At 37.8% G+C, this 26,967-nt stretch overlaps 1 protein-coding gene across 4 annotated transcripts in view; it reads left to right on the top strand.

Annotated features, from left to right (window-relative positions):
* Positions 1–3,342: 3,342 nt before the first annotated feature.
* The window catches only part of ABCC13 (ATP binding cassette subfamily C member 13), a 93,573-nt gene continuing 69,948 nt past the window's right edge, over positions 3,343–26,967 (top strand). For 2 of the 4 annotated variants that reach the window (XM_077994442.1, XM_077994443.1), the window contains exons 1-5: positions 3,343–3,726; positions 9,178–9,239; positions 16,188–16,335; positions 17,046–17,188; positions 24,915–25,092. In XM_077994442.1, the coding sequence (XP_077850568.1) occupies positions 3,661–3,726; positions 9,178–9,239; positions 16,188–16,335; positions 17,046–17,188; positions 24,915–25,092 (597 nt within the window). In that variant the 5' untranslated portion in view covers positions 3,343–3,660. 4 annotated transcript variants of the gene reach the window in all.

Below are 26,967 nucleotides of genomic sequence, written 5' to 3'. Positions count from 1 at the left end.
GTGAGCCAAAGAATCCCTGTTTATAAATTACCTAGTTTGTGGTATTCTGTTACAGTAGCGAAAAATGAACCAAGACACCATAGAAGAATTTTTTTCCCCTTAGGTTCATAATGCTTAAAGAGACAGAGAATAGGAAGAACAAATCTCACAGGGAATACGCTTGATAGATGAGGTACATGGACCACATGGTGAGTGAGTTCCAAAATGACTGAAATCGAATTGCTCAATTAGGATGGAAACAGGCCTCTGTAGAAAGCAAAGTCCAGTTAAAGTTTGAGGTATATGTTTCTATAAGTGGTTCTCAGGTGAGACTGTCATGAGTGACAAAGCAGGGATCTTAGATTAGAGGCAAGGTGACTGGTGCTGGGTTCAGAGATTAGCTCAAAGGCAGGTGTGGCTCTGTCAAAACTGAGGGCTCAGTCTTCCGAGAAGCAGCTGACAGTGTAGCCCTGAGTCAGCATGTGTAGGGAGGTGGCTCACAGAGTGTAGACTACATGGTCTTAAGCTTTCAGATTGTGTGTGTATGTGTGTGTGTGTGTGTGTGTGTGTGTGTGTGTGTATTTTTTTTTTTTCTTTTTTTGAAGTCCAGTAGTTGAAATCAGTAACTCACATATGGTGTATGATAAGGCTAAGGCGTGGTGTCACATTCCTGAGGGCAGGGGAAGATCACTCCAAGTTCTCACATATGGAGTAGGATAAGACGTCACATTTTTGAGAGGCTGAGGAAATACACTTCAAGTTCTTATCACAGCAAAACATACATCGCTCACACAGCAGAGTACATGTTTGGAGTCATTTCAAAGCCACATGACAGGAGAGAATTGTATCGCTGTGACTTTATAGCAAAATACCACTTGTATAAATGTTGAAGACACATAAAACAGCACCATACATTTTCAAGGATAAACAAGTATCTCAATAAATGTGTAGAAGGTGAATCGGAAAGATATTTACTAGTTGCTTCCAGACGACTTCTGGTGGGGAAAATAAATGGACTAGAAAATAAGTAGATGAAAAATATAAATAAAATAGAAAGTCACTTCACAAAATGATACTGATAGTATGCAGTGAACTGAATAATATTGTTAATTTAATTTTTATATCAAAGTTAGCAAGAACAATGAAAATTACGTCTACCCAAATTTCCCACCCCTCATAAAAACATAGCCTACAATTGTCTTGAAGAAAGAGATTCTCCTGTCTCTGCCATAGTGACAGGGATATGCCCAACTAACTGTGGAAAACAGTCAGCTCTTTGTTTCAACTTTACTCATCAGCCTCACAGTCTGACTCTGTTTATGAGGCTCTCCTCCACCAGCCAGAAAGGATGACATGCCATACCTGCAAAACTTGTACAGCATCAACAGAATGAATCTTTCCAACAAGCCAAAACATTGACTATTGTGGCATAGAATATGTCCCACCCATTACTAAATCTAGATATCCTTTTATTCCACCTTCTCATGATTTTCTTTTTCCTGGGAAACAAAAGTATTTCTTTCATAGTCCAGCTAGCATGATACATCAGCGAGTCAGAATTCTAGCTTTGTTGTAAGGTTTCGTGAATGTCCGATCCTCTTATTTTGTACTTTTCTATTTCCTAGGTAAATCTGAGTATTTCACCCAGTTTTCCTTAACTAGGCATTGAAAACTCAGTTTTTTCTTACAGACCTTCATGTCTTCCTGCTCATTTGCACAGCCTTATCTTGCACCTTCTATAAAACGGAGAAACTTGACATTAAAATGTAATTTTTATTACATTTTGAGGGATTCCCAGATAATTTTTTCCCCAATCTCCTTAGGTAGGGACTTCTTTACTGTAGTCGCCACACACATCTATTACCCTCCCCAACTTCTACACAATTTTGGGGGGCATTCCTCCCTTCTCCCACCAATCAAGGAGCCAGGTATCTCTACCGAGCTGAGTAAATGTGGAAATCTTACTACTTCCAGTTGCTAGCACCCACATTACCTGAGGGGACTGATTCCTAGAGGTCAAAGACAAATGCTGGGTTTGGTGCCTGAGTTGGTTTTAGGCTTCATTTTCTTCCTGGCTTCCTCCTCCCTGGCACAGGTTCAAAGTTGTTTCTTTCCTCATAACTATATCTGAAAAAGCAAGGCCCATTCTACTAGAAGACCTTGTATTTTCCGTGGAGAATCTACAGAGTGAGCAGTTTGAAAGTGCAGATAGGAGGAGGGTTCTTCAGGCTGTGGCTGCTGAGTGAGAGCGAGGTATTCCCAAATTGGTGCACGTATTTGTGGAAAGGAGACAAAGTTTCTGAGTCTTGAGCTGCACCCTTAATTCTTCACAGACATGTTGATTTTAAAGTTAAACCTACAACCACTTCCTTGCGCAGGGTCAAGCAAGCATGGTATGAAGAGAGGAAGACAAATGAATTGTTTTCCAAACATTCCCCAGGACTTCAGTTCCATAAGGTATCATCTGGTCGAATTCGTCTGTGGAAGTTGTCTGGTTCCTCAGTTTCACCCATTCTATGGCCAGCCCAGACTTCCCCAGGTAGGACTCATGCCCCTTCCTCCAGAAAGCAGAACTTCTCCTGTCCTAAATCCTCCATTCTCTCCATCTACCAGTTAAATAAATCCCAGGCAGTAGACGGAAAGCTCCTTGTCCTGAAGTATAATATCCATCCTTGTAAAATACTACATGGCCTTATCTTTATCCTTACATTTAGGAATTTCTAATATTTCTCCCTCTTTTGTTGCTTCAGGTGCCAAATAAAACAAAATGCTTCATCAAACCAACGACATACATCATGTGTCAAGTATGTGCCTCAAAGTAACTTGTTGTGTACTCCTTACTTCTGTATACAGGCTCACAGTTTCTTAGTATTTACTAACAATCAGAATGCAATTCTTTAACTTTTTTTGTTCCCCTTTGTACATCATGTGTCACCTTTAATTCTTTGTTCATCCTAGTTACTGTGAAATTTTTCATTTACTTGCTTTGTAGTTACTTTGAAGAGTAAAATGTAGATGAGATGCAGTATACTGTTAAGGTTTTCTAATACTACCGGGAGTGTTTCATTGGTTTGTAAAGTTAAGGCCATTGTAATAAATTTGCTCCTTAAAATTCTACTGACACTTCTTCTTAATATTTTTTAAGAGACAGCTGTAACATTGTTTGCAAACGTAGTATCACCCCAGCGAGAAACTAGCTTTGTGCTTCGGTCATAAAAGGGACACAGGTTTGTTTTTTGTTTCATTTTCTTTTTTATTATACTTTATGTTATAGGGTACATGTGCACAACGTGCAGGTTTGTTACCTATGTATACATGTGCCGTGTTGGTGTGTTGCACCCATTAACTCCCCATTTACATTAGGTTTCTAGTAGGAAATGGAAAGGAGAGAACTACTGAGTCAAGCGCAAACTCCCCACCAGGCAGAGAGCAGCCCACTATATACAACTGTCCTTGTCCGGCTCCCTCCGCACCTTCCCTCGTCTGGGCCCAACCCCATTCCACCCACACCCCGCCCCAGGCGCACTGGCTGGGACCGACAGGCCGGGACTAAGTTGACAGCTGACTCTGCCGGGCGGAGTGCGTGTCCTCCCACCGTGCCGGCGCTGAGCTGACAGTCCGCTGCCAGGGAAAGTGACAGCCGCAGCCGGCTCGCAGCCAGCGGCCAGACGCCCGCGGACCATGCTCTGCAGTCCGCAGAACTGGGGCGGCTCCTATCAGCGGGTCCGCGGGGGGCTTGATGCGCAGGTAAAGTTCTCTGGTTCTTAGGGGAGAGGAGAGGCGGGTCGTGGGGCCACTGTGGGTGCGGGAGTGGAAGTGGGGAGAGGCGAGTCCTCGAACCCTGGATGTGGACTGACAAGCCCTTGTTTGAGTAGCCATCACACACGGGACAGACCGACCCGCATACACACTCAATCCTGGAAGCAGAGATCAGAGATCAGGGTGTGAACCACAGGAGCTCAGTCTTGGTAGTGCTGGAGGAGAGGAGGAGGCATATTTGTTTGAAGAGATAAGTAACTCCCCCATAAACAGAAAGGATGGGTGGACCTGTCATCGCTGAAGGGACACAGGTTGGAGGGGAATTCTACAACCACTGAGTGATCCCATTAAAACCGCAGAGCACTGGGGATTAATAATACTCAGTATGGATTTTGGGACCCAGGTCTGGGGTAAATCCAGAAACTTCAGACACTTAACCGTGCTCTGCTCTGGCGCACTATACCTCATGCTTCTACAATGGGAGTCAGATGCGAAGGCGGTAGTCAGAGAAATGAACCCTACAGTTGTGTATTAGCAACAATTCCCCTAACAAGAGTTCCATTTGTTTCACTTATCATCACTATACAAGACATGGGCTTAGAAACAGCCCTGTTGTCCTAACAAAGAAAAACTACATAATTCCGATTCAGGGGCACTTGTTCTAATCTTGGCTTTTTCAGTAACTCTGAGTGTCAAATAGATGTGACATCTATTCTGATCACATACAAAATCAAACTATAAATTTATTTAAAATTAAGTTATATGTAAACTACTTTTATAAAAGTCTATAAAATAGAAGGGCTGAATAAGTTCCTTGAAAATGTGGAAAAGTTCCATCACTATAGTACTGTACCGTAGACATGGCAGGCTCAATTGTGCAAGCTGGTTTAATATCATTAGTGTAACAGCCAAGGTGACCAAAGGCAGTAAATTATGAATTTGTAGTTGAAAAATTATAAAACACAATTTTGTCATCCCAAATTCTAGTCGATTCTTCCTCTAGTATTCAAACACTGTTTCCTTGATTATTATTCAACTTTGACAGCCTTCATACAGGAATCCGCTTAAACAAGGTTGAAAATATTCATTTTAATTTCATTCTGTATTTGTTATTTCTATGATGTCAAATTTTTTAAAAAGTTGATGGTAGCCAAGCACAGTGGCTCACGCCTGTAATCCCAGCACTCTGGGAGGCCAGGCATAGAGGCACACTCATGTAGTCCCAGCTACTTGGAGGGGCTGAGGTGGAAGGATTACTTGAGCCTGGGAGATGGAGGCTGCAGTGAGCCATGTTCACTCCACTTCACTGAAGCCTGGGCACATAGTGAGACACTATCTCAAAAAAAAAAAAAAAAAATTGATGGCTTCAAAATGTATAAAAAACCTCTGTTTACCTACATATTGATTTCATATTTTTAATACAACAGATCTCAGGTAAAAATCCCTATGTAACTAAAAGCTAAGAACATACCTTTCTAATTGAATTTTTATGGCTAACATGGTGACCTGTGAATAGATGCTTCTAAGTATTTTTTGTGGGTAGTGATTAGCATCCATCCATTCATTCGGTCAGTCATCCAAAGCATGTTTATTATGAGCTGGGCCCTGGGCCTTGAGAAACTGGAGATTTCTCCAGAAGCTAGCGATACAGAGATAAATCAACTATAATTTCTGTCTTCCAGTGGCACTAAATCTAGTAAGAGAGAAACACCTTCCAGGAAATAATGAGAGAGTTGGGTAATATGAGGGTATATTCAGTGAGTGCCAACCTGAAGGAGCTCTTAAGTCCTCCCTGAGGAGTATGTTAAGGTTGCTCTGGTAATACAGAACCTGTTTCAGAGCCTTGGACTGGAGTGAGAGGACAGAAATTACAAAAGGCACTGAAACTTGAGTAGGATTGAAGCACAAAAGCCAGGAGAAAGGAGGCAGAAGGAAGTGGGCAGTAGGAAAGGTGTAGGTAGTGAAAAACAGGGCTGCATGGGTACTGAGTTGAGAGTGTGGATTTAGAACTGGAGTATAGAATAAACTAAGTGGTTTAGATCTTGTTTCCAATACTTTGTTGCAAGACCCTAGGTGAGTTTCTTAAACTCTGGGTGTTAGTTTCCATTTCCATAAAATAGTGGTGACAGAAATTATGCCATCATAAAGATATTTTACATTTAGTGAAATAATGTACTTAGTACAGAATTTAGCACATTTTAAGTGATTAAAAAATGTAAGTTTTATCTGTCTGGGCGTGATGGCACACACTGATAATCCCAGCACTTTGAGAGGCTGAGAGGGGTAGATCACCTGAGGTCAGGAGTACCAGACCAGCTTGGCCAACATGGGGAAACCCCGTCTCTACTAACAATACAAAAATTAGCCGAGCCTAGTGGCAGACGCGTGTAATTCCAGCTACTCAGGAGGCTGAGGCAGGATAGTCGCGTGAACCTGGGAGGCAGAGGTTGCAGTAAGCCAAGATTGCACCACTGCACTCCAGCCTGGGTGACAGAGCAAGACTCTATGTCAAAAAAAAAAAAAAAAAAAAAGTAAGTTTTTTTTTTTTTTTAAATTCTAGAAGTTTTTCCTCCTCCATGAGCATCTACTTTCATTTTCCAGTAACTTCCTCCACTATTCCCAAAATCCTCCTATAAAATCCACAAAGGAAGCTTCTGAAATTAGGCATTATAGGATATCAGTAAACATAGCGATCTGTCACACAAACCATATTGCCATGAGGCCACATCTCAACATTAAACCCAAGGAAGCTTGAAAACAGCACATTTCAGAACCCTGGCTGTGCTATGATCTGGTGGTCTAAATACTTCTTGTTCCTCTGCCATAATCCAGAAGTAACAGGACCTCCATTCTAGTGAAAATTACTCTTAAATCAGCAATGTCGAGGTAAGTTTATGGAATGCCTACTGTAAGCTCAATAGTAAATAAATACAATAGATAATAAAATAGCGTAAATAAGATCTGTAGTGGACATGGGGACACACGAAATGAGAAACTCATTTGGGGCCAATTGGGTCTGCAGACCAGAATTGCTGTCAGATTAAGAACAAATGAGTTAGAAAGATGATAAATATTTAATGGAGAAGATGGGAGTAAATTAGAACATTCGAAGATACTCAGAATTGTCATGTTCTATTTTTCTGCATACAAATTAGTATGTGCAATATATAATCAACTCAATGAGATCCATAATATGAATTCGATAGTTATGAATGCATTGAAAAGTCATTTGCACATTCTTGGTGCTTGGTAAGGATTAATTCCCTTCATCAGCCTTTAAAAAAAAAAAAAAAAAAAAAAAAACCAAACCTGGCTGCTATTCCTTCTGGGATGGTTGGACTTTACTGTGATTCAGCATAAGATACCTGGTTCACATCTAAGGAGGCTATTTACCAGAATATATAAAGGGCATCATATAAGATGCTTTCACATGAAAAAATGGTCCTAGAAGGAATGTTAAACCAAATACTGATGTCTCAGTCTGCTAAAATAGCCATCTGCAGTAGCTTTGCAAGGCTTAGGTGCCTAAAACAACCATGTTACTTAGTTCATTATTCTTTGTGTCAATTGGATTGTGTCCTGGTTTGGGTCAGTTTGGCCGGTAACTCCTGCATTCTCTTATGCATAGGATTGTTGCGAGAACTAAATACAGTGACAGTGATTCTACGATTATAGAATCCGCTGGCAGATGGGCTGGTAGCCAGATAATCTAGAACCACCTTATTCCTATATCTGGCAGTTTTCAAGCGATTGGCCTGGTAATAGAGCATCAGATGAGTGCCTTAGTTCTCCTCCACATGATCTGTCATCCTTCAGCAGCCTAACTCCAGCTCAGTCACATGGTGCACTCAGTATTCTAAGCACAGCAGGAGCCAAAGTATTGAGGCTTTTTGAGGCTTAGAATTGGAGCTCTTTCAATGTCACTCCTGTTGTATTTCTATGATCAAAACAAGACACAATGCCAGCCCAGATACAAAGGGTGCGAAATAGATTCCACCTCTTGATGGGAAAAGCTGCAAAGAATTGGTAGCCATTTACAGTTTTCCACAGAAATATATGTGTTTTGGATATGAATCAGATCCTTGCATTGGTGGCAAATTATCACATTAGCAACTCCCTGTGAAATTTGAACTTATGACATAAAATACATCCTCCAGGTTAATTAGATAATTTTTAGAACATTTTTTCCAATAATTTGTGTACTTATTTTTTAGAAGTATGTTGGTAACAATAGTGATGACAATTTTATTGTTCATATATTTGAGTCATTGTTTTGGGCTAATGGTGTGATAAGTATTTTATATTTATCACTATATTTAGTTCTTGCAAAAATCTTATGATGATAAATGCCATTTTGGTAAATTGTATATATCTTACATGATTGATATTATATAATTTGTTATAACACAGAGAACAGATCTGGCGTCAAATATATTTTCTCATCTCTACTTTGGGCATTTTGTTGTATATGATAAAATTTGGATTTACTCATTCCTTCTAGCTTCAGAATTTTTTAAATTGGTAAATACTGATTATGGAATCAGAACTGAGTTAGAGAAGATCACTAGAAAATTTCTTAAATGTTAGACAGTTTCTAAAAATCAAAATTAACTTGGTGACTAGTCTTACTTTTTAAAATGCAAAGAGATTGATGCTGACTATAAAAACATAAAATGGTTGTTTTTGAGACATCTCTTTTTAAACCTCTTTTCTCTTAGTTAAACCAATATAGTAAATGGGAAAACTTTATGGAAATGTTATAACCCACCCCAAAATAACATGTAATTGTGACAAATATGTAATTATGTATATAATTTTAAAAATATGTAAACACATATAGAAGTACACCAGAGAACTATTACATTCTCTTATTTTTCTATTTTTCAGAAAAAGAAAACTATCTTTAGCAATTTAAATGCTTTACATTTATCTTATATATACATAGACATATATAATACATATGTGTATAAATTATTCATGTATATTATACTGTCATATAATTGTATTAATTGTAAATAGCCAATATGGGCTATTAAGTTCAACGAACTGTCCCTCTGTATGTGTACAAATATATATGTACACATATATGTATATGTACGTATGTTGTATATGTATATATTGTATACAAATACATATAATTGCAAATTTACAGTTCTAAAATCTCTCTATGTATGTGTATGTACCTGTACCTACAATTTTCCTTTCCGACATGACTTATTGCTACACACACCATCGCCATGTTGAGGGAAATCTTGAAATTCCTCTAGTCCAACCACCATACAAGAATATCTTAACTATACTTCTTAAGAATTATAACAACATATCTGCAACTATTAGTAGAATAAATAATCTCAGGTTTACTTTTCTGACAAAATATATTTCAAATGTAAATTAAAAATATTTACTTTATACACTATTCTCTGTATTTTTTCTTTTCAGAAATGCAGTCCAGAGAAAAGTGCCTCATTTTTCAGTAAAGTGACATATTCCTGGTTTAGCAGGTAGGAATTTTACTAATATATTCGTAGCATTCCACACTGAAAAAGATCCCAAGGGAAATGACACCTGAATTTTCTTTAATCTCAACGTGAATTGTTGTACAAAATTGTCTCATATTACTTATTACACAGAAATCATAGGTAAAAACATACTAAACAGTTCCACAGATAACAGTACTAATATTCCTCCAATATGTCTGTCCCTTTATAGAGTTTTCATCTCATTAGCACTAGGGAAGGACAGAAAAATGAACTTCTTTTTTAGCATCGAGTATATGCTATCCACTTTGTGTTTATTATTTCATTAAATTCTCCCCGAAGTGCTATGAGAAAGGCATTTGCATGAGAAAAATTTAGGCTCAGGAAAGGAAAGCATCTGTCCATTGATACTCATGTAGGAGTATGTGTTTTAAACCAATTTCTGATGAGTTCATGTTTCATGCTTTATTTTTGCTATGTCATTCTACTTTTTATTAGAAATGCTCTCTTATATACTCATATATGCTACTATTAAAACACACACAAACACACACAGCCCCAATCATTTTATAAGACATGTATTATGGGTTTCCTTATAGAATAATTCATCCATAGTGTATAATGAGGGCTCAGAATTTCTTCGGGAGATACCATTTTGAACTTTGATTTTAACACATAAATTAAATCCTATTGAATGGGAAGAGTTGATGTTTTCTTATTTTATAAATTCAGAAGCTTTCTTTAGAAATGTATTTCTTTTTCCCCATAACAGAAAGTCCATAATAATATGAAGTTAAATTTGTCTTTCTAGCTTTATGCCCCTTGCTTTACAGTTCACAGAAACAAAATTGCTCAGTTTTATCTACAGATAAGTTCCCACGAAGGAATTAATCTTTTAAAAAATGATTGGCCCCAAACTCCGCTAGTCTTTAAAAATGCAGAGATAAATGACTTCGTTTCTGTCTTCTAGGAATTCGTAGTAGAATTAAAAAGATTAAAAAGTATACCACCATTACAAAAAAGGGGACAAGACAACATAAGCATAACTGACAAACACACATTTTCAGGAGTGTCATCTAATCGAGTTTGCACAACTAGGGACTATTTCACAGATACCAATGTTTTCACTTAACATTTAAAGATGTGTAGGAGTGAGTAACATGGTATCCCAAGTTGAGCAAATAAAATGTGAAAACCACAATAAAAGGTGGGAAAGAACTGGCTGGGAAGTTTAGACGTGGTGAAAAACTGTGGGTTCAGACTGAGACATTTTTAAGTTTTGAGATACATATGAAGCATCACATGAAAATGAGTTTGGATACGTGGCTTCCAGGCTTCGAATAAACCTTTGACCTATAGATATGGATTTGGGAGTCACTGACTAGAGGACAGTAGTTGAAACCATGCGTATGAATGAGATCGCCCAGAGGAAGAACCCATTGAATAGGTTGAACAAATGCAACATTGGCAATCCTCAGTATTTAAAAGGCAAGAGAAAGAGGAGTCTACAAAAAAGCTAAGTAAAGGTGTTCAGAATACATTGTAAGAGAAGTATCTGATGAAATAGTATGAGTGACAGGAAAGAAAAGAGAGACTGTCAAGAAAGTAAAAAAATAAAGTGGTCAATAGGGCCAAATACTGAAAAGGAGTAAATTAAAATAATAACAAAATATTCTCCATTAAATTTGTCAACATGAAGATCATTGGGGAGCTTTTTAAAGCAATTGAAGTAGAAAATGTATATACTTGTGAGCAAATACTTGGGCAGAAGGGATTAAATTGTGATAAGATTTTCAAGTTACACAAATCTAGGAATCTCTTAAAGAGATAGCAAAACTATGTAACATTAAGCAGCACACTAGAAAAAAGAAAGCATAGCTAGAAATGTAAATGTGAGCTATTTACAGTTAATGTTTTTAACACTTCAAATTTGTGTATGTATAGAAATGTTTTCCAAACCTGAATTTTGTTTATGGAGAAGCTGAGAGGAAGAGTGACACCTGCCCCAGCTTTAAAAAATTCCAGTCTCTGGCTGGGCGCGGTGGCTCATGCCTGTAATCCCAGCACTTTGGGAGGCTGAGGCGGGCGGATCACGAGGTCAGGAGATCGAGACCATCCTGGCTAACACGGTGAAACCCCGTCTCTACTAAAAATACAAAAAATTAGCTGGAAGTGGTGGCGGCGCCTGTGGTCCCAGCTACTCGGGAGGCTGAGGCAGGAGAATGGCGGGAACCCGGGAGGCAGAGCTTGCAGTGAGCGGAGATCGCGCCACTGCACTCCATCTCAAAAATAAATAAATAAATAAAAATAAAAAATAAAAAATTCCAGTCTCATTTTAAAGTCATAGGTATCACAGAATTTAAGTAATGCAAATAAAATTAATTTTAAATAAATGTAGTTTTAAAGTTTGATTATCAAGCTATAAAACCTATATGCATATATATTAAATATTGCAAACATTATTTTAGCATTCCTGAAGAAGCTGAAATTAAGTTTAATAAGCAAGATAAGATATAGCAAATCTTCAAATATGACAGCCTAGCATTCTGAAATCCGTATCTTAAGTCAATCAAACAAACCATCAAGCTCTAACTGTGAATATCACATTTATTTTCTAGTTTAATTTGAATATCTCAGAATTAGATATGAAATATTTTCAGAGAATGTTGTTATCCAGAACTGTCATTGGCATGAATCTAATTTGATTTCTTATGTGGTGATTAAACAATTGTAGCAGAAACCTAACTATTGTTCAAGAGAATGTCCCTTTGAAGTCAAAGATGAATTGTATTCTCAGATCCATTTTTGGAGTTACAGAATAGTGTCAAATTATTTCCTAGAACAAATTCAAGCATCAATAATTATATGAATAACTCAATTAAAATGTGCTCAGAAGACACAATAATTAAAAAATTATATACTTATGAGCCTTAATTCCTAAGACAATAGCTATCTAGATCATTCTGATGATCAAATAATTACCAAGCCTTTATTAGCAAATATAATCTGTCACCAGTGTATAGTAATCATGGCCAGAGACATACATGGAAAAATGTAGTAAGAGTTTTCATAGGTCACAATCCTGTTATTATTTTAACCGGATACACTATTCAATATGTCCTTTTTCTCACATATTAAAAAATTTGTACATTAAACAACTTTCTCCCATCCTATAATTTTTGGCCAGATTGCTTTCTTTCCTTTTCCCATAACATAATACCTCTTTCCAGAAATGTTTTAAAAAGTGAATAATAGTAATAAAATTGATAATGCTACTATGTATTTGCACATTCTAAGTATTCAAATATTACTCATCTATAAAAGTTACATTTCAGCTCATCTTCCTAACAGAATGCCATTGTTTTTCTATTCTCTTCACATGAGTTGGTTGAGATATTTATGCACACTTGTTAATTCTAAATGTAGTCAAAATTTTCTCTAAGATAATAACATTTAAGAGTGGAAATTGTATTAGTCAGTTCTCACCCTGCTACGAAGAAATATCCGAGACTGGGTGATTTATAAGGGAAAGAGGTTTAGTTGACTCACAGTTCCACAGGCTGGGGAGGTCTCAGGAAACTTACAATCATGGCAGAAGGAGAAGCAAACACGTCCTTCTCCACCTGGCAGCAGGAAGAGGTGCCAAACAAAGAGAGAAAAGCTCCTTATAAAACCATCAGATCTTGTGCAAACTCACTCACTATCACGAGAACGGCAGCATGGGGGTAACCACCCCTGTGATCAGTTACCTCCCACCAGGTCCCTTCCACGACATGTGGGGATTGTGTGAACTGCGATTCAAGATGAGATTTGGGTGGGAACAAAGTCAAACCATATCAGAAGTAATACATTTCACTGTCTGCTTTTTGCTAAGTTAGCCCTGGTTTATTTTACATATAAAACACCATCACTAGTCTCTGAAGTTCTTAATGTTTAACTGCCTGTAAAAATGAGAAATTAATCCTGTTCTGCCCGCTTTGGGGAGTTGTGAGAATCAAATTCATTGATGTGAATGTCCTTTGAAAAGAAACATCAGTCGGCCGGGCGCGGAGGCTCACGCCTGTAATCCCAGCACTTTGGGAGGCTGAGGCGGGCAGATCACGAGGTCAGGAGATCGAGACCATTCTGGCTAACACGGTGAAACCCCGTCTCCAATAAAAAAAAAAAAAAAAATGCAAAAAATTAGTTGGGCGTGGCGGCAGGCGCCTGTAGTCCCAGCTACTCGGGAGGCTGAGGCAGGAGAATGGCGGGAACCCAGGAGGCGGAGCTTGCAGTGAGTGGAGATCACGCCACTGCACTCCAGCCTGGGCGACTGAGCGAGACTCCGACTCAAAAAAAAAAAAAAAGAAAAGAAAAGAAAAGAAAAGAAACATCATTCTAAAAATACGAGATACATGTGTAAACTTTATTATCATTCTAGGAATAAAGCCCACAGGTTGATGGGACCTAGTATGTGTTATACATTTCACTTACTGAGAGGGCCAATTCTTGGTCCTCGTTGTTTCCCAAAAAGCTGCCTCAAGATTTGATTTAAATAAGTACCATTTTCTTATCACTTCCTTGCTTATTCTTTTTCCAAACTCTTGTGTGAGAAGGTAAGGCCACCCATGTGATCAGAGGCTATTAATAGAGAGCAAAAGATGGTGGAGGGGAGCACACATCTGGGAAAAAAGTCAAGGTAGTTAAACCACTAATCCATGAAAGTCACAATCAAGTCAGCTTCAGTGTCACTTTTAGATGCTGCATTATTTGGGGACTCAGCATGAAAGCAAGAGGTCACTTTTCCCTGAACCAAAACCGCTGAGTTTTGCACAGTTCTAACTCAAAATGCTGAGGCAGTAAATGTTATTAAAAATGCTTTTCTAAAAGTCAATGCAGTCTTATTTTGAAAATGAATATTTATTTTATGGAATGAAGTAGAACTTAATATGACATGAAAGTAGTTTGTTGCTTAATATGTTTTTAAAAGTGCACTGCAGGAAAATGTCCAGCATATTTGAGCCAACAGAAACATGATTACGGAAAGTCCCTTCTTATTACATTTAAACCTTTTTGTTAGATATGAATTGTGGGAAGATATTATGTATTATACTAAAAGTAAAATAAAATCTAGTGGAATCTCTTGTTACCGTAGGGTTTAAATTCATCCCAGAGTCAATCAATTGAGATTATTTAGTAACAAGGCCAATGAAAGCAGTCCCAATTTGGAGTAGTTTAAGACATTGTTACCGCCTCGTGGGCTAATACACTTTATATGGACAGAACTTAGGCCAGTCAGAAGGCTTGGATTTAAATATAGGTTTACTTTCTTATTGAAAAAGTCATGTCACCAAAGTCACAAACTATATCTGATTTAAATCACTTCAGAGTGCGTTTGACTTCAAGTAACAGAATAGTCAAATAATAATAGTTTAAACAAACAGGTATTTATTTTCTTATGTTATTGGAAAGAGGGTGTTGTTGGAAATAGGTTGCTGAGCTATCTCGGAAATGTTATGAAAGGCCCAGGTTAGGTTGGTCACAATGGCTCACACCTGTAATCCCAGCACTTTGGGAGGCCAAGGAAGGCAGATCACTTGAGGCCAGGAGTTCAAGACCAGCGTGGCCAACAGGGCAAAACCCTGTCTCTACTAAAAATAGAAAAAGTAGCCAGGAATGGTGGTGTGTGCCTGTAATCCCAGCTACTTGGGAGGCTGAGGCATGAGAATTGCTTGGACCCACAAGGCAGAGGTTGTAGTGAGCAGAGACTGATCCACTGCACTCCAGCCTGGGCAACAGAGCAAGAGTCTGCATTTTTCTGTCTTTCTGCTTCCCATCCTTATTATTTGACTTTTTATCCATAGTGGCAAAGATGGCTTTTATATCTCAAAGCATCATGGCTTCAAAGGACACAAGGGAAGGAGAAGGCAGGCAAAATGTTTTCTCCTTTTGAAGTTCTGTGCTTTCATTTGAAAAGGAAAGTTCTGCCTAGCAGATATTTGCTTAGGTATTGTTAGCAATACCTAATATAATAATATAATTAATAATATAACTCAGTTATATTATTAATCCCAAGCAGAGGGTAATGAGAGTACCAGGACTGGTTTAGATCAATTTTAATTCATAACTCTGTGGCTAAAATAAGACCTGACCATGAGTTCAAGAGATTTGCAACTGAAGAAATATCAGATCCCTGTTAGCAGAAAGATGGTAGAGCAGAGCTGTAGGTAAGTGCAATTCGTTCTCTCCACAGTAACTTCTGTGGTAAAACTACGCTATGCATCTTGTTTCCCTCCCAGTTTAGATCCACCGTTCTTGCATAATTATTCCCAGTGTCAGCCAGGATAAGCTCAATGAATGGAGGAGGGTAGAAAAACTAAGAGACTGGTGGAGACTTGCCTTGCTTCTTAAGGCATCAGTTCAGAAACTGCACTCTCACATTGGCTCATATTCTGTTGGTCATAAGGCCAAGGCCAGAGCTTATGGGATAGGGACAAGTTCTCCCCATCCAGTTGTACAATCTATAAAGTCAAGTGGCAAATTGTACAGAAAGTCCTAGTGGAACAGAAGAAAATTGCAAATTCAGAGGTTGGATTCGTTTCCCCTCCAATACAAGCCTAAAAGCCAATGTGGGTACTTGAGTGGTCAGGGTAATATTCTACTGTGAAAGTTTGCTATTTAAATTTTAGGAAGTGAGGTCAAGTAGTGAATGAGCTGAGCGCACTTCCCAAATATAAGATGAATAAATGAAGTTGGTATTTCGCTGAATCATTGGATGTCTAAACAGCATTTATAAAAACTATAAATGATTATTGCACATTATTGACCTCCAGGATAAAACTGTATGATTTTTTTTTAAACATGTAATCTCGTTATTGTATTTTAATCAATAAAATAATGTATAAATCAAAGAAAGAAGTAAATGCATGACAATTTCTTTTTAACTAGATTATTTGTTTTACTATCTTGTTTGCCTTACTTTTTCATCTTTAGAGTAATTACTTTAGGCTATAAGAGACCTTTGGAAAGAGAGGATCTTTTTGAACTAAATGAAAGTGATTCTTCCTACACTGTGTGCCCTACCTTTGAAAAACAATGGAGAAAGGAAGTTTTAAGGAATCAAGAGAGGCAAAAAGTAAAGGTAATTAATTACAAAGTTCTATTAAATCCTGAAGTAATCACTACCTGCAAACTAGATAAAGCTATTTTCAAGTATGAGATACTATTATTAATATCAAAATTCCTAAAAGGTGAAATGACAATCTACTTTATAAGCATAATTCATTGCTATTGCAGTCCACTTCTGTCTTCAAACTACTCAACACTGATTCTCTTTAATGTTCAGTAGCACATGTGTTGATATGCATGCATATATCTTTGGCTCCTTACCAGCGGTGACAAAGATAGCTTCTGTGTCTCAGAGCATCATGTCTATTGGTCAAAGCAAATTATATGGTGGCCAAAATTAAAGTTTATGGGAGCAGGGGCAGACACTCCACCTCTAGCATCATATATGCATATGTGTATATATTATTTTCAGACTCCTCCAAAAGAAAATATAATTTGGAGATAAAAACTGTATTTGTATTAATTAAGTAGTTTCAAAACTCACAAAAATAATAAAATGCAACTATTGCACTTGCCCTTTTATGCCACGTGGTATGAGTAACACCACCTACCATCTCAATGATGTGGGTCATAATTTCAAGTTTAACTGATTGATTCCTTTCTTATTAACTTATTTTCTTCGGAGCACATTGTTAATTGTATCATCTGTTTAGATAGATTTCATTTTATTAATATTAGTTGTGTCCAATTTTCTCATTGTTTCTATTTTCTTTAATTATGTAGGCATCTTTTTATATTGAGGCACATACCAAGAAACCATCTCTACTCTATGCATTGTGGAACACCTTTAAGTCTGTCCTGATTCAAGTTGCCTTATTCAAAGTGTTTGCTGACATTCTGTCCTTCACTAGCCCACTCATAATGAAGTAAGTTAAAGTCTGGTGGGTTTTTTTCTCCCTCCTCACAGATAAATGATAAGTAAGTATTCTAATATAAAAGTTCTAATACAAAAGAGTAGAGAAGGTTCTTATTTCAAATATTATTAGGATGTGGACATGCTATTAGGGTTATATACAATATAAATGGGAATTAGGATAATATAGTCAATATCTAATAAAGTCAACCATATACTAAGCACTGTTCTAAAATCTTATATTAATTTTATTAAGCAAGGGTTCTCCAGAGAAACAGAACCAATAGGATAGATAAACCCAAATAAAAGGGGATTCATTAGGGGAATTGGCTTTTGCAATTACGGGGGCCAAGAAGTCCCACAGTCTTCCATTTGCAAGCTAGAGACTCAGGAAGGACAGTCGTGTAATTCAGTCTTAGTCCAAAGGCCAGATAACCTTGAGTTCTGATGTCCACGGGCAGGAAAAGGTGAATATTTCTGCTCCAAGAAAGAGAGCTGATTCACTCTCTCTTTACCTTCTTGTTCTATATAGGCCCTCAATAAATTGGATGAGGCACTATGCCCTGGGATCTTCTTTACTCAGTCTACTGATTCAAATGCTAATCTCTTCCAGAAACAGCCTCACAGACACACCCAGACATCTGGTAGATGGTAAAACATTATTTAAATGTTATTAAACAGAAATAATGTTTTACCATTTCTTCACCAGTCAAGTTGACACATAAAATTAACCATCACATTGGTAATCTCATTTAATCTTTGCCACACTCCTGCGACATAGAAAGTATTATTACATTCATTATTACAATGGCAGAAATAGACAGAAAGATGGGAGTAATTTGTCCAAGTCTGCACAGCTAGAAAGTGCCAGAGTCATAATTGAAATCTAGGAAGTCTTGCTTGAATGTGTGCTTAGAAAAGGAAATGATACATATTTTCACTACGTTACTTAGTCGTGGCCTTTTGAGAGTTGAGCTTTAACAGTCATGGCAATTACAAACACACACAAACATACACACATACACACACACAATTACTATGCATAACATATATAAACATATATTATTATTACCTAACATATGTATATTTCTGTGTATCTCTGTATCTAGATATAGACACAGTAAAAAGACTTGAAGCATTTCTATAATATCTATCTGCAATGGTTTACAGGTAGACAATGAAATTGAGCTTTTGACTGTGCCACCTTTTTCAAGGAAACCTTGACTTACACCTAGCTGTCATATGAAGGAAACACAAAGAAACATATGTTTTATTAACTGGTGATTATATTTTTAGCATTGAAAAATTTCCAAGTTATTAGAGTTTTTAATAATCACTTAATTCATGAAAATATCATTAATCCTGCATTACCTACATCCCAGATGATATTCAGGAATATATTCATTCAATATTTATTGAGCACCTATGCATGGCAAAACTGTTCTAGGTCGACTGTGGGGACAGAACAAAAATCAAAACAAAGAACCTGCTCTGATGACATTTAGAGGGGAGAGATAAAAGTCAAACAAATGAATAAACATAAATGATATCATCAGTGCTTAGGAATGAAGTAGGGTAAGGGAATGCCAGTTTGAGGAGTTAGAAGTTACTGTTTTATGTAAGGTAATTATGAAAGATATTAGTGATAAGGTGACATTTGGTCAAAGTCCTGAAGGAAGTTGGGAAAGAAGCCAAGAAAATATTGTGATTAAAGGTAGCAGGGAGGGCAAAAGTCATGAAGATGCTCATGCCTGGTATCTCTGAGGGACTGCAAGGAGGCAAAGTGAGGTTGGAGCAGAGAGCTGGAAAGATAAGGTTGAGGTGAGAAAGGTGCAGAGATGAAAAGATTTTGAAGGACCTTATGAAATATGATGGGAATATTGGCTTTTAGTCCACATTAGCAGGGAAGCATTTGGAAGATTTTGAGCAAAAAATCAAAGATCTGACTAGACTTAAGTCTTATAGGGATGACTCTGGCTGCTATGTGGAGAATAAAATCAAGAAGTGCAAGAGTGGAAGAAGAAACACCAGTTAGAAGTTTGTTTGTGATAATCCAAGCAAAAGTCAATGGTGGCTTCAGCTAGGTAGCAGTAATAAAAGTGATAAGAAGTGGTCAGACTCTGGTGTTTTAAAGGTAGAGTTAACAGAACATACTGCTGGACTGAATGTAGGTTGAGAGAGGAAGCGAGAAGTAAAGGCAACCTTCAAAAAATTGTTTTTAATCATAAGGTAAACGAGTCAGCATATCCTGAGATATAGAAAATGAAAAGACTAGAGAAGGGAATGGGGTTTGCTTCTGGACTTGTTAACCTTGAAAGATCTATTAGCTATTGTGCAAGAAAGAATTAACATAGCAGGCTTGCCTATGGACTTTGGAAAGCCTGCTTACAGGGGTGATCTTTGGCTGGCAACTGGAACTTACATTTCAGGAGGGTGCCCACTACCCTAACTGATAAGAATGGTTCAATAGCTCCAAGTTGTTTATACAACCAATAAGGTTCATGGTGAATATCTGTTTTCTTTCTGGGAGTTTGGAATTTTGGTGTGTGTTAAGAAAAGGGGGCCGGGCGCGGTGGCTCAAGCCTGTAATCCCAGCACTTTGGGAGGCCGAGACGGGCGGATCACAAGGTCAGGAGATCGAGACCATCCTGGCTAACACGGTGAAACCCCGTCTCTACTAAAAATACAAAAAATTAGCCGGGCGAGGTGGCGGGCGCCTGTAGTCCCAGCTACTCGGGAGGCTGAGGCAGGAGAATGGCGTAAACCCGGGAGGCGGAGCTTGCAGTGAGCTGAGATCCGGCCACTGCACTCCAGCCTGGGCGACAGAGCGAGACTCCGTCTCAAAAAAGAAAAAAGAAAAGGGTGTCCACTTGACCAGCCTCCGATAAAAACCCCGGATGCTGAATTTCTATCAAGCTTGCCTTGTAGACATTTCACATGTATTGCCACAATTAGTAGCTGAGAGAATTAAGCATGCTCTGTGTGACTCTACAGGGAAAAGACTTTTGGAGCTTGTGCCTGTTTCCTTCCAGACTTCACCCCATATATCTTTTCTTTTTTGCTGATTTTGTTTTGTATCCTTTCACCATAATAAATATAGCCATGAGGATAACTATATGCCGAGTCCTGTAAGTTATTAAAATAAATAATTGAGCTGGAGAATTGTCATGGGGATCCCTGACATGGGACCGTCTAGATTAAAAGGTTGAGTAGGCCTGGTGCGGTGGCTCACGCCTGCAATCCCAGCACTTTGGGAGGCCAAGGCAGGCGGATCACGAGGTCAAGAGATCGAGACCATCCTGGCCAACATGATGAAACCCTGTCTCTATTAAAAATACAAAACATTAGCTGGGCATGGTGGCATGTGCCTGTAGTCCCAGCCACTTGGGAGGCTGAGGCAGGACAATCGCTTGAACCCGGGAGGCGGAGGTTGCAGTGAGTCAAGATTGCGCCACTGCACTCCAGCCTGGGAACAGAGCAAGACTCTGTCTAAAAAAAAAACAAGAAAGGTTGAGTAACCAGTTGTCTATATGCACCTGGTGTTAGGAAAGATATAGGCTGGAGTGACACACTGGAATTGTTCTAAATTGGACTGGGTATGTCAAGGCATTGTTCTGGATGAAATCACCTTAACATATGTGAAGAAAAGTAAAGATGTCCTCAGAAAACAAAACAAAACAAAACAAAACAAAACAAAACAAAAAAAACAACTATCAGCTACTCCAAAGCGTAGAGTTGGTGAAGATGAGGAAATTTATCAAAGGATATTGAGAAGCAGTGGCTAGCACAAACACATAAAAATAAAAACAAGAGAGAATGGAAGCAGGGAATCCAAGCAAGGTATATATTGCTGTCAGAAAACTGTTCCTGACATTTTTCACCCCAAATTCTTTGTTGGCTCCCTTGCCTGTAGAAGTATGAGCCAAATGTTTCCTGGATTAACTGCCCCCTCCCCACAAAATGACAGATCTCTCCCTCCACTTGCCTCTGCCCCTCACCTCAGCATATCCCAGGAGTCACCATGGCACTATCTTATGTGTGACCAGAAATCTTTCTATCAGAGGATTGGCCAGCATCTTCCTTTCTTGCCCTATTCTGGTTATCCAATGCTGCAAAACTAATCACACCACAATTTGGTGGCATTAAACAATGATGTTATTATGTTCATGATTTTGGTGGTCAAAACTTCGGGCAGAGACTGCTTTTCTCTGCTCCACCATGATTGTGACCTTGGCTGAGTGTCTAGAACAACTGGAGACAGCTGAAGCAGCTCACATGGAGACATATGGCTGGTGCTTCGGTTCTAACTGTGGGCTGAGTTACCCTGGTTCTTCTCGCTGTGTGCTGTGCTGGAATGCGCAAAATGGCTCCGTGACTCACACCTCTGAGGCCTGGGCTGAGATGGCTGGAAATGGCCAGATCTCTCTCTCTCCTCTCTCCTCTCTCTCTCTCCTCTGTCCTCTCTCTCTCTCCTCTGTCCTCTCTCTCTCCTTTCTCCCTGTCTCTCTCTCTCTCTCTCCATGCCACCCTCGCTATCTCTCTCCTTCTCTCTGTTTCTACAGACTCTCTGAATGGTTAGCTTGAGAACAGAGGTCTTAGAGTCATTAAATTTCCTACATGGCAGCTGGATTTCCTCAGCATGAGGATTATAAGAGGCTCAGACAAGTCTTTCCACAACATAGGCTTGGACATCTCAGGTCACTTCTGCCACATTGTTTTCGCCAAGAGATCCCCTAAATCAGCCCACATTCAAAGGGAAGGGAATTAGAGAAAAGAGGTTCAATTTCTCAACGAGAGGAGTAGCGAGGGATTTTCAGTCATATTCTGATTCCCCTTTGCCAATGACTACTGCTCAAGAGACTTGTGAGAGAATCTCACCATGGCCATGGTCTTTCCTAAAATAGCAGTAGGTCATAGCAATTCAGTGTGTCTCTGTTCCCTAAAAGTTGTATCTGAATTACCAAAGAATGTCTGTGGAGTAGCAAACAGTCTCCTTTACTTTGTGAGACACTTTTGCATCACACTGGTTTGATCAAACCTGCAAAACAAGAGTTTTAATATTGCATTGCAGTGAGTCACACCTTTCTCCCGGCCTAGGTGATGATGAAAGAGGCAAACTCTCCTGCATTATTCAATCATTGTGTCCTTAGCTCTTAGCACGAAGTCTGGCATAAAGAACCGAAATAAATTCCCTGAAAAAAATACAGAATAAATGGGAATTAACACAAAGTTACAATTTTCCAAAGTACCCTTATTCTGCAGCAGCTGAAAAACCTTAAATTTAAAAACCTTAAAATTTCAATTGTTAAATAAGTAACAATTGAGTGATCAGAAAGAATTGCAGAGCTTGTGTGATCATAATTTGGCCATAGAAGAACTAATTTTATAAGCTAATTTTGAGACTACATATATACATGTGTAGTTTCATATATATATACACATACACACACATATGTAGAATACATGTATTTTGAGACTGCATATGCATATATGTACATATGTATATATGTAGTCTCAAAATAGATATTCTTTTTATATGAAAAAGTTGCTGGAAAGGACTATCTTTAAGGATGAGAGCACACTGTCATATTATGACTCATATGTGTAAAATAAAACATAAAAGGAATATTTTTTATTAATTTATTAGTAAAATTATACTTTCATTATTTACAAGATATATTTCTTATTGATTGTTGTGTGACTCTCTTCCTCCCTTTTTGGATTTTATTGTAATATCAAACAAAAAACAAGTATTTGTATCTAATATCATGAATATTGTTTTATGGTCTTTATCAAGCCTTGAGCATAGATTGTTTTTAATATTTCTCAGTTAATGTGTGTAGAACCACTACAATGCCCGATGTTAGTCATTTAGTTGTTTTGTCTTTATGAAAAAGGAAAAAGTATAATCAGTAGATATATGCCCAATAAGAATAGTGCTACTCTTTCAGGAAATGTAATTCCTAGAACAAAGAAGGGATTTAGCAAGTTGCTTTAATAAAAGTAGGTGTCCCAATGGATGACATCAATTAAGAAATACAGAACTTTCTGCTGTTATTATGTATATGTGGGGTGTGGGGTAATTTAATAGTTTCATTGAGAATATGTAATGCTCCAAATAATTGTTGATACCTAGAGGTTTTACTATTAGAGACACTTGTATATATTTTATTCTAAAGTCTTACTTTAATAAAGTTAATATTTTTAAGCACTTGGTTGATAAAGCAATTTGAACAAGACAAATTACTTTTAATTTTAACACAGTAGCTGTCCCAATTGTCAACAAACAGATCAAAGCCTAGAAATTTATGCTTTACTTACTACTTAAAAATTTAAACTTTTGGCTGGGTGCAGTAACTCACACCTGTAATCCCAGCACTTTGGGAGCCCAAGGTGGGTGGATCACTTGAGGTCACTTGAGGTCAGGAGTTCAAGACTAGCCTAGGCAACATGGCCAAACCCTGCCTCTACTAAAACTACAAAAATTAGCCAGGCATGGGGGCACACACCTACAATCCCAGTTAATCGGGAAGCTGATGCAAGAGGATTCCTTAAGCATGGAAGGCAGAGGTTATAGTGATCCAAGAGCCCGTCACTGCACTCTAGCCTGGGCAACAGGTGTGAAAACCTGTCTCAAAAAAAAAAAAAAAAATTAAACTTTTATAAAGAATGAGTTTTTAAATATAATATTTTTTTGAGAAAAGGGTAGATATAATCAAACCTAATTGCATATGGTTTCATTTTAGTTCTACTAACCTATGGATTCACTCAAAATGGCACATTACAATGATATAGGACATTTTTGCATCTCCAAAGTTTACAGTGAAAAAGGTCCACTTATCAAACCTCTAATACTTTACCTTTACATATGAAATAGAAGGGATTACTAAATAAAACCCAAAATAGTAAGCCTGCAAAATAAATGATATGTTAACTTGTAGTATGTCACAGTATATGCCCAAATTGTTTTCACCATGTTGCATGGGCTATGTGGTCTTTTAAATTAAATATTATTTTCAGTTACATTGATGCAGTTTAAAATCATGCTTAAAATATTATTACCAATGAACATCAGGCACTCTGAGTTTTAGACAACGTTTATAGTTGAGGGACTATCAGCCAAGATACTTGTAATTAGAACCATCCCCACCGTTTTTCTGCACCCCAGGATAGACCCTAATCATCCTGATCATGCTGTCACAAACTTAAGAGGAAATAAGGAAAAGCAGAGAAAAAAGAAATTGGTTATGGATAAAAGTGAAAATAAAACATGAGATATAAATCAAGCTTTTTTTTTTTTTAAAAAAAAAAAAGGCAGCACCTGTGTGACATACGTAAAATCCCTTCCTTACGTTCTGGTTGTCATGTTTCCCTGTATTTGATAAAACACATAATTTTGAGAAAAAAATGGTTTTACATGTATCTATGTCTCAACTTTTCTGATGAGGTTATACCAGAAAAGTTAATTATTTGATGGGCCTGCTATGTGAAAACCAGAAAATCACCTCGTACTCACAAGCCAGTGGAAGGGATTCCTGATTTTACTTAAAAAAAAAAGTGGGGGACGGGGGGACAAATACCAAATTAAGCAAGTAGAGAAAAAGAACAGGTAGGAGTGTGTGTGTGTGTGTGTGTGTGTGTGTGTGTGTAACATTTTGACAGTGCTAAACTCTCATAAGCATTTAACTACTTCAGATGTTTAACATTTCTTACCCATTCTCAATTTTTATGACATTCAGGCAAATGATCATTTTCTGTGAACACAGCTCAGATTTTGGCTGGAATGGCTACGGCTATGCAATGGCACTTTTTGTTGTAGTCTTTCTGCAAACTCTGATTCTTCAGCGATATCAATGTTTTAACATGCTCACCTCAGCAAAAGTTAAAACAGCTGTAAATGGACTGATCTACAAAAAGGTAAAAATTCCAAGGAATTCCCATTTCTAGAGGGACTACTCCCTTATGTGCTTTAAAATAAGGGGACTAGAAAAATAGGGGAGTATATAAAAAACTCCTTAGGAAACCCTTTGTATATACATTTGTTTTGTTTTAAAAGAACTTTGACTCATGGATATCAGTTGCATTAATTTCTCTTTAGTGCATGTTCTCTCTCTCCTTTCTCTCTCTCTCTCTCTCTTTCTCTCTCTATCTCTCTCTGGTCTTTACAAATTCTAATCAGCCCTAATCCATTAAATTAAATGATAATCTTTGTTTACTCTTATGCCACCTAACTGCTACTCACAAAGTGAATGGAATTGAATATTTTCATGGTTTTCTGTATGTATGCATCAATAAAAGCTCTTCTTTTCACAATATTATTTTTAATCTTCATATTACCTTTTTCTTTCTCCTCTGTGAACTTCATTTTTGGGCAATAAAGTCACTCATTTTTATACAGTCATTCTCCATTGCTCTTTTATTCTAAGTCCTGCCTCTCAAACTTGGCTGATCTTTATTCCTGGCATAACCCTAAAGTTTAATTAGTCCTTTTTTGAAAATACCATTTTAAACACTGCCTCTTTATCATGGAGGGTATTTTATTTACCACATAATTATAAACAGTTAAAGAGCTTCCTCCTTCCCCTAGTTATCAAGTAGTTATCCAAGCAATAAGTGTACTTTGTTCCTGCTTTGCACTCTGATATAAATTGTAGGTTCATCAGCATTTGGAATAGAAATTTATTCACCTGTTGTATCTTTATCATATGAGACAATGACTTTTACACTTTATTAAAGTTGGATTACTGAATGAATAAATGAATGAATGCACGAATGAACAAGTGAGCCCCTGCTTTCCAAATAAATTGAGGGAAGTGTTAGCATAAATAACAAACATGTGGAACTAAATGCAGATTTTATAAGACATCAGATGAATAGGAAATCTACAAGGGTTGTACACATCTAAGGAAGTTTTCACTTTCTTTTCAAGAAAGTCTTGAAAAGGTCTGTGAGAGAGCTATTGACTTCGTGTAAGGGGAAGGAAGTATTATAATTTGGGCTGAACTGGACATGAAGCATTACAGGCCATTTTGCTCTGTTGGGCCACAATGGGGGCATGAAGTGGTTTTATGGATCTTGGAAAGCCAAGTACAAATTGAGCAGTAAATGGTAACTGAACTTGCAGCAGAGTTTAGCTCTGTAGAACTCAGTCCAAATACAGGATTAGAGGGGCTGTCCCGGTCCTAATTCTAGAGGCAGTATGTGCTGCCTCCAATATGGAATAAAGATACAGAAGAATCTAGAAACCGGTTTGAATGCTAACACTTGTTCTGGTATACAGTCCATATGGAACAGGAGTTTATTCCATGATTAGAGCATTGGAGTTTAGACATGAGATGTAGGTGGATTTACAAGCATAAAAGACTAAACTGCCATGAAAGAGTGAATTTAGAAGCATAAAATGTGGAGCACAGATAACTTTTAGAGCAATAAACCACTCTGTGTGATACTATAATGGTGGATATATGTCATTATACATTTGTACAAACCCATAGAATGTACAACACCAAGAGTGAACCCTAATGCAAACTACAGACTTCGGGTGATAATGATGTATTGGCTGTAACAATGTAACAATGTTCGGCTGTAATGATGTATCGGCTGTAACATCGGCTGTAACAAATGTACCACTCTGTGGAGGATAATGGGGGAGGCTATGCACATGCAGGGGTAAGCAGTATAGGAGATTTCTCTGTACCTTTCAGTTTTGCTGTGAACCTAAAACTGCTCTAAATAAAAGCAGTCCTTTGTAGGGGCAGAAAGGTGTAATGCCTCTTTTCACCCACCGTAAGA

The sequence above is a fragment of the Macaca mulatta genome, chromosome 3 (genome assembly GCF_049350105.2).
Source record: "Macaca mulatta isolate MMU2019108-1 chromosome 3, T2T-MMU8v2.0, whole genome shotgun sequence".
NCBI classification, from domain to species: Eukaryota; Metazoa; Chordata; class Mammalia; order Primates; family Cercopithecidae; genus Macaca; species Macaca mulatta.
Note: the sequence above shows the minus strand (reverse complement) of the source record. Positions and strands in the feature narration are given on the sequence as shown.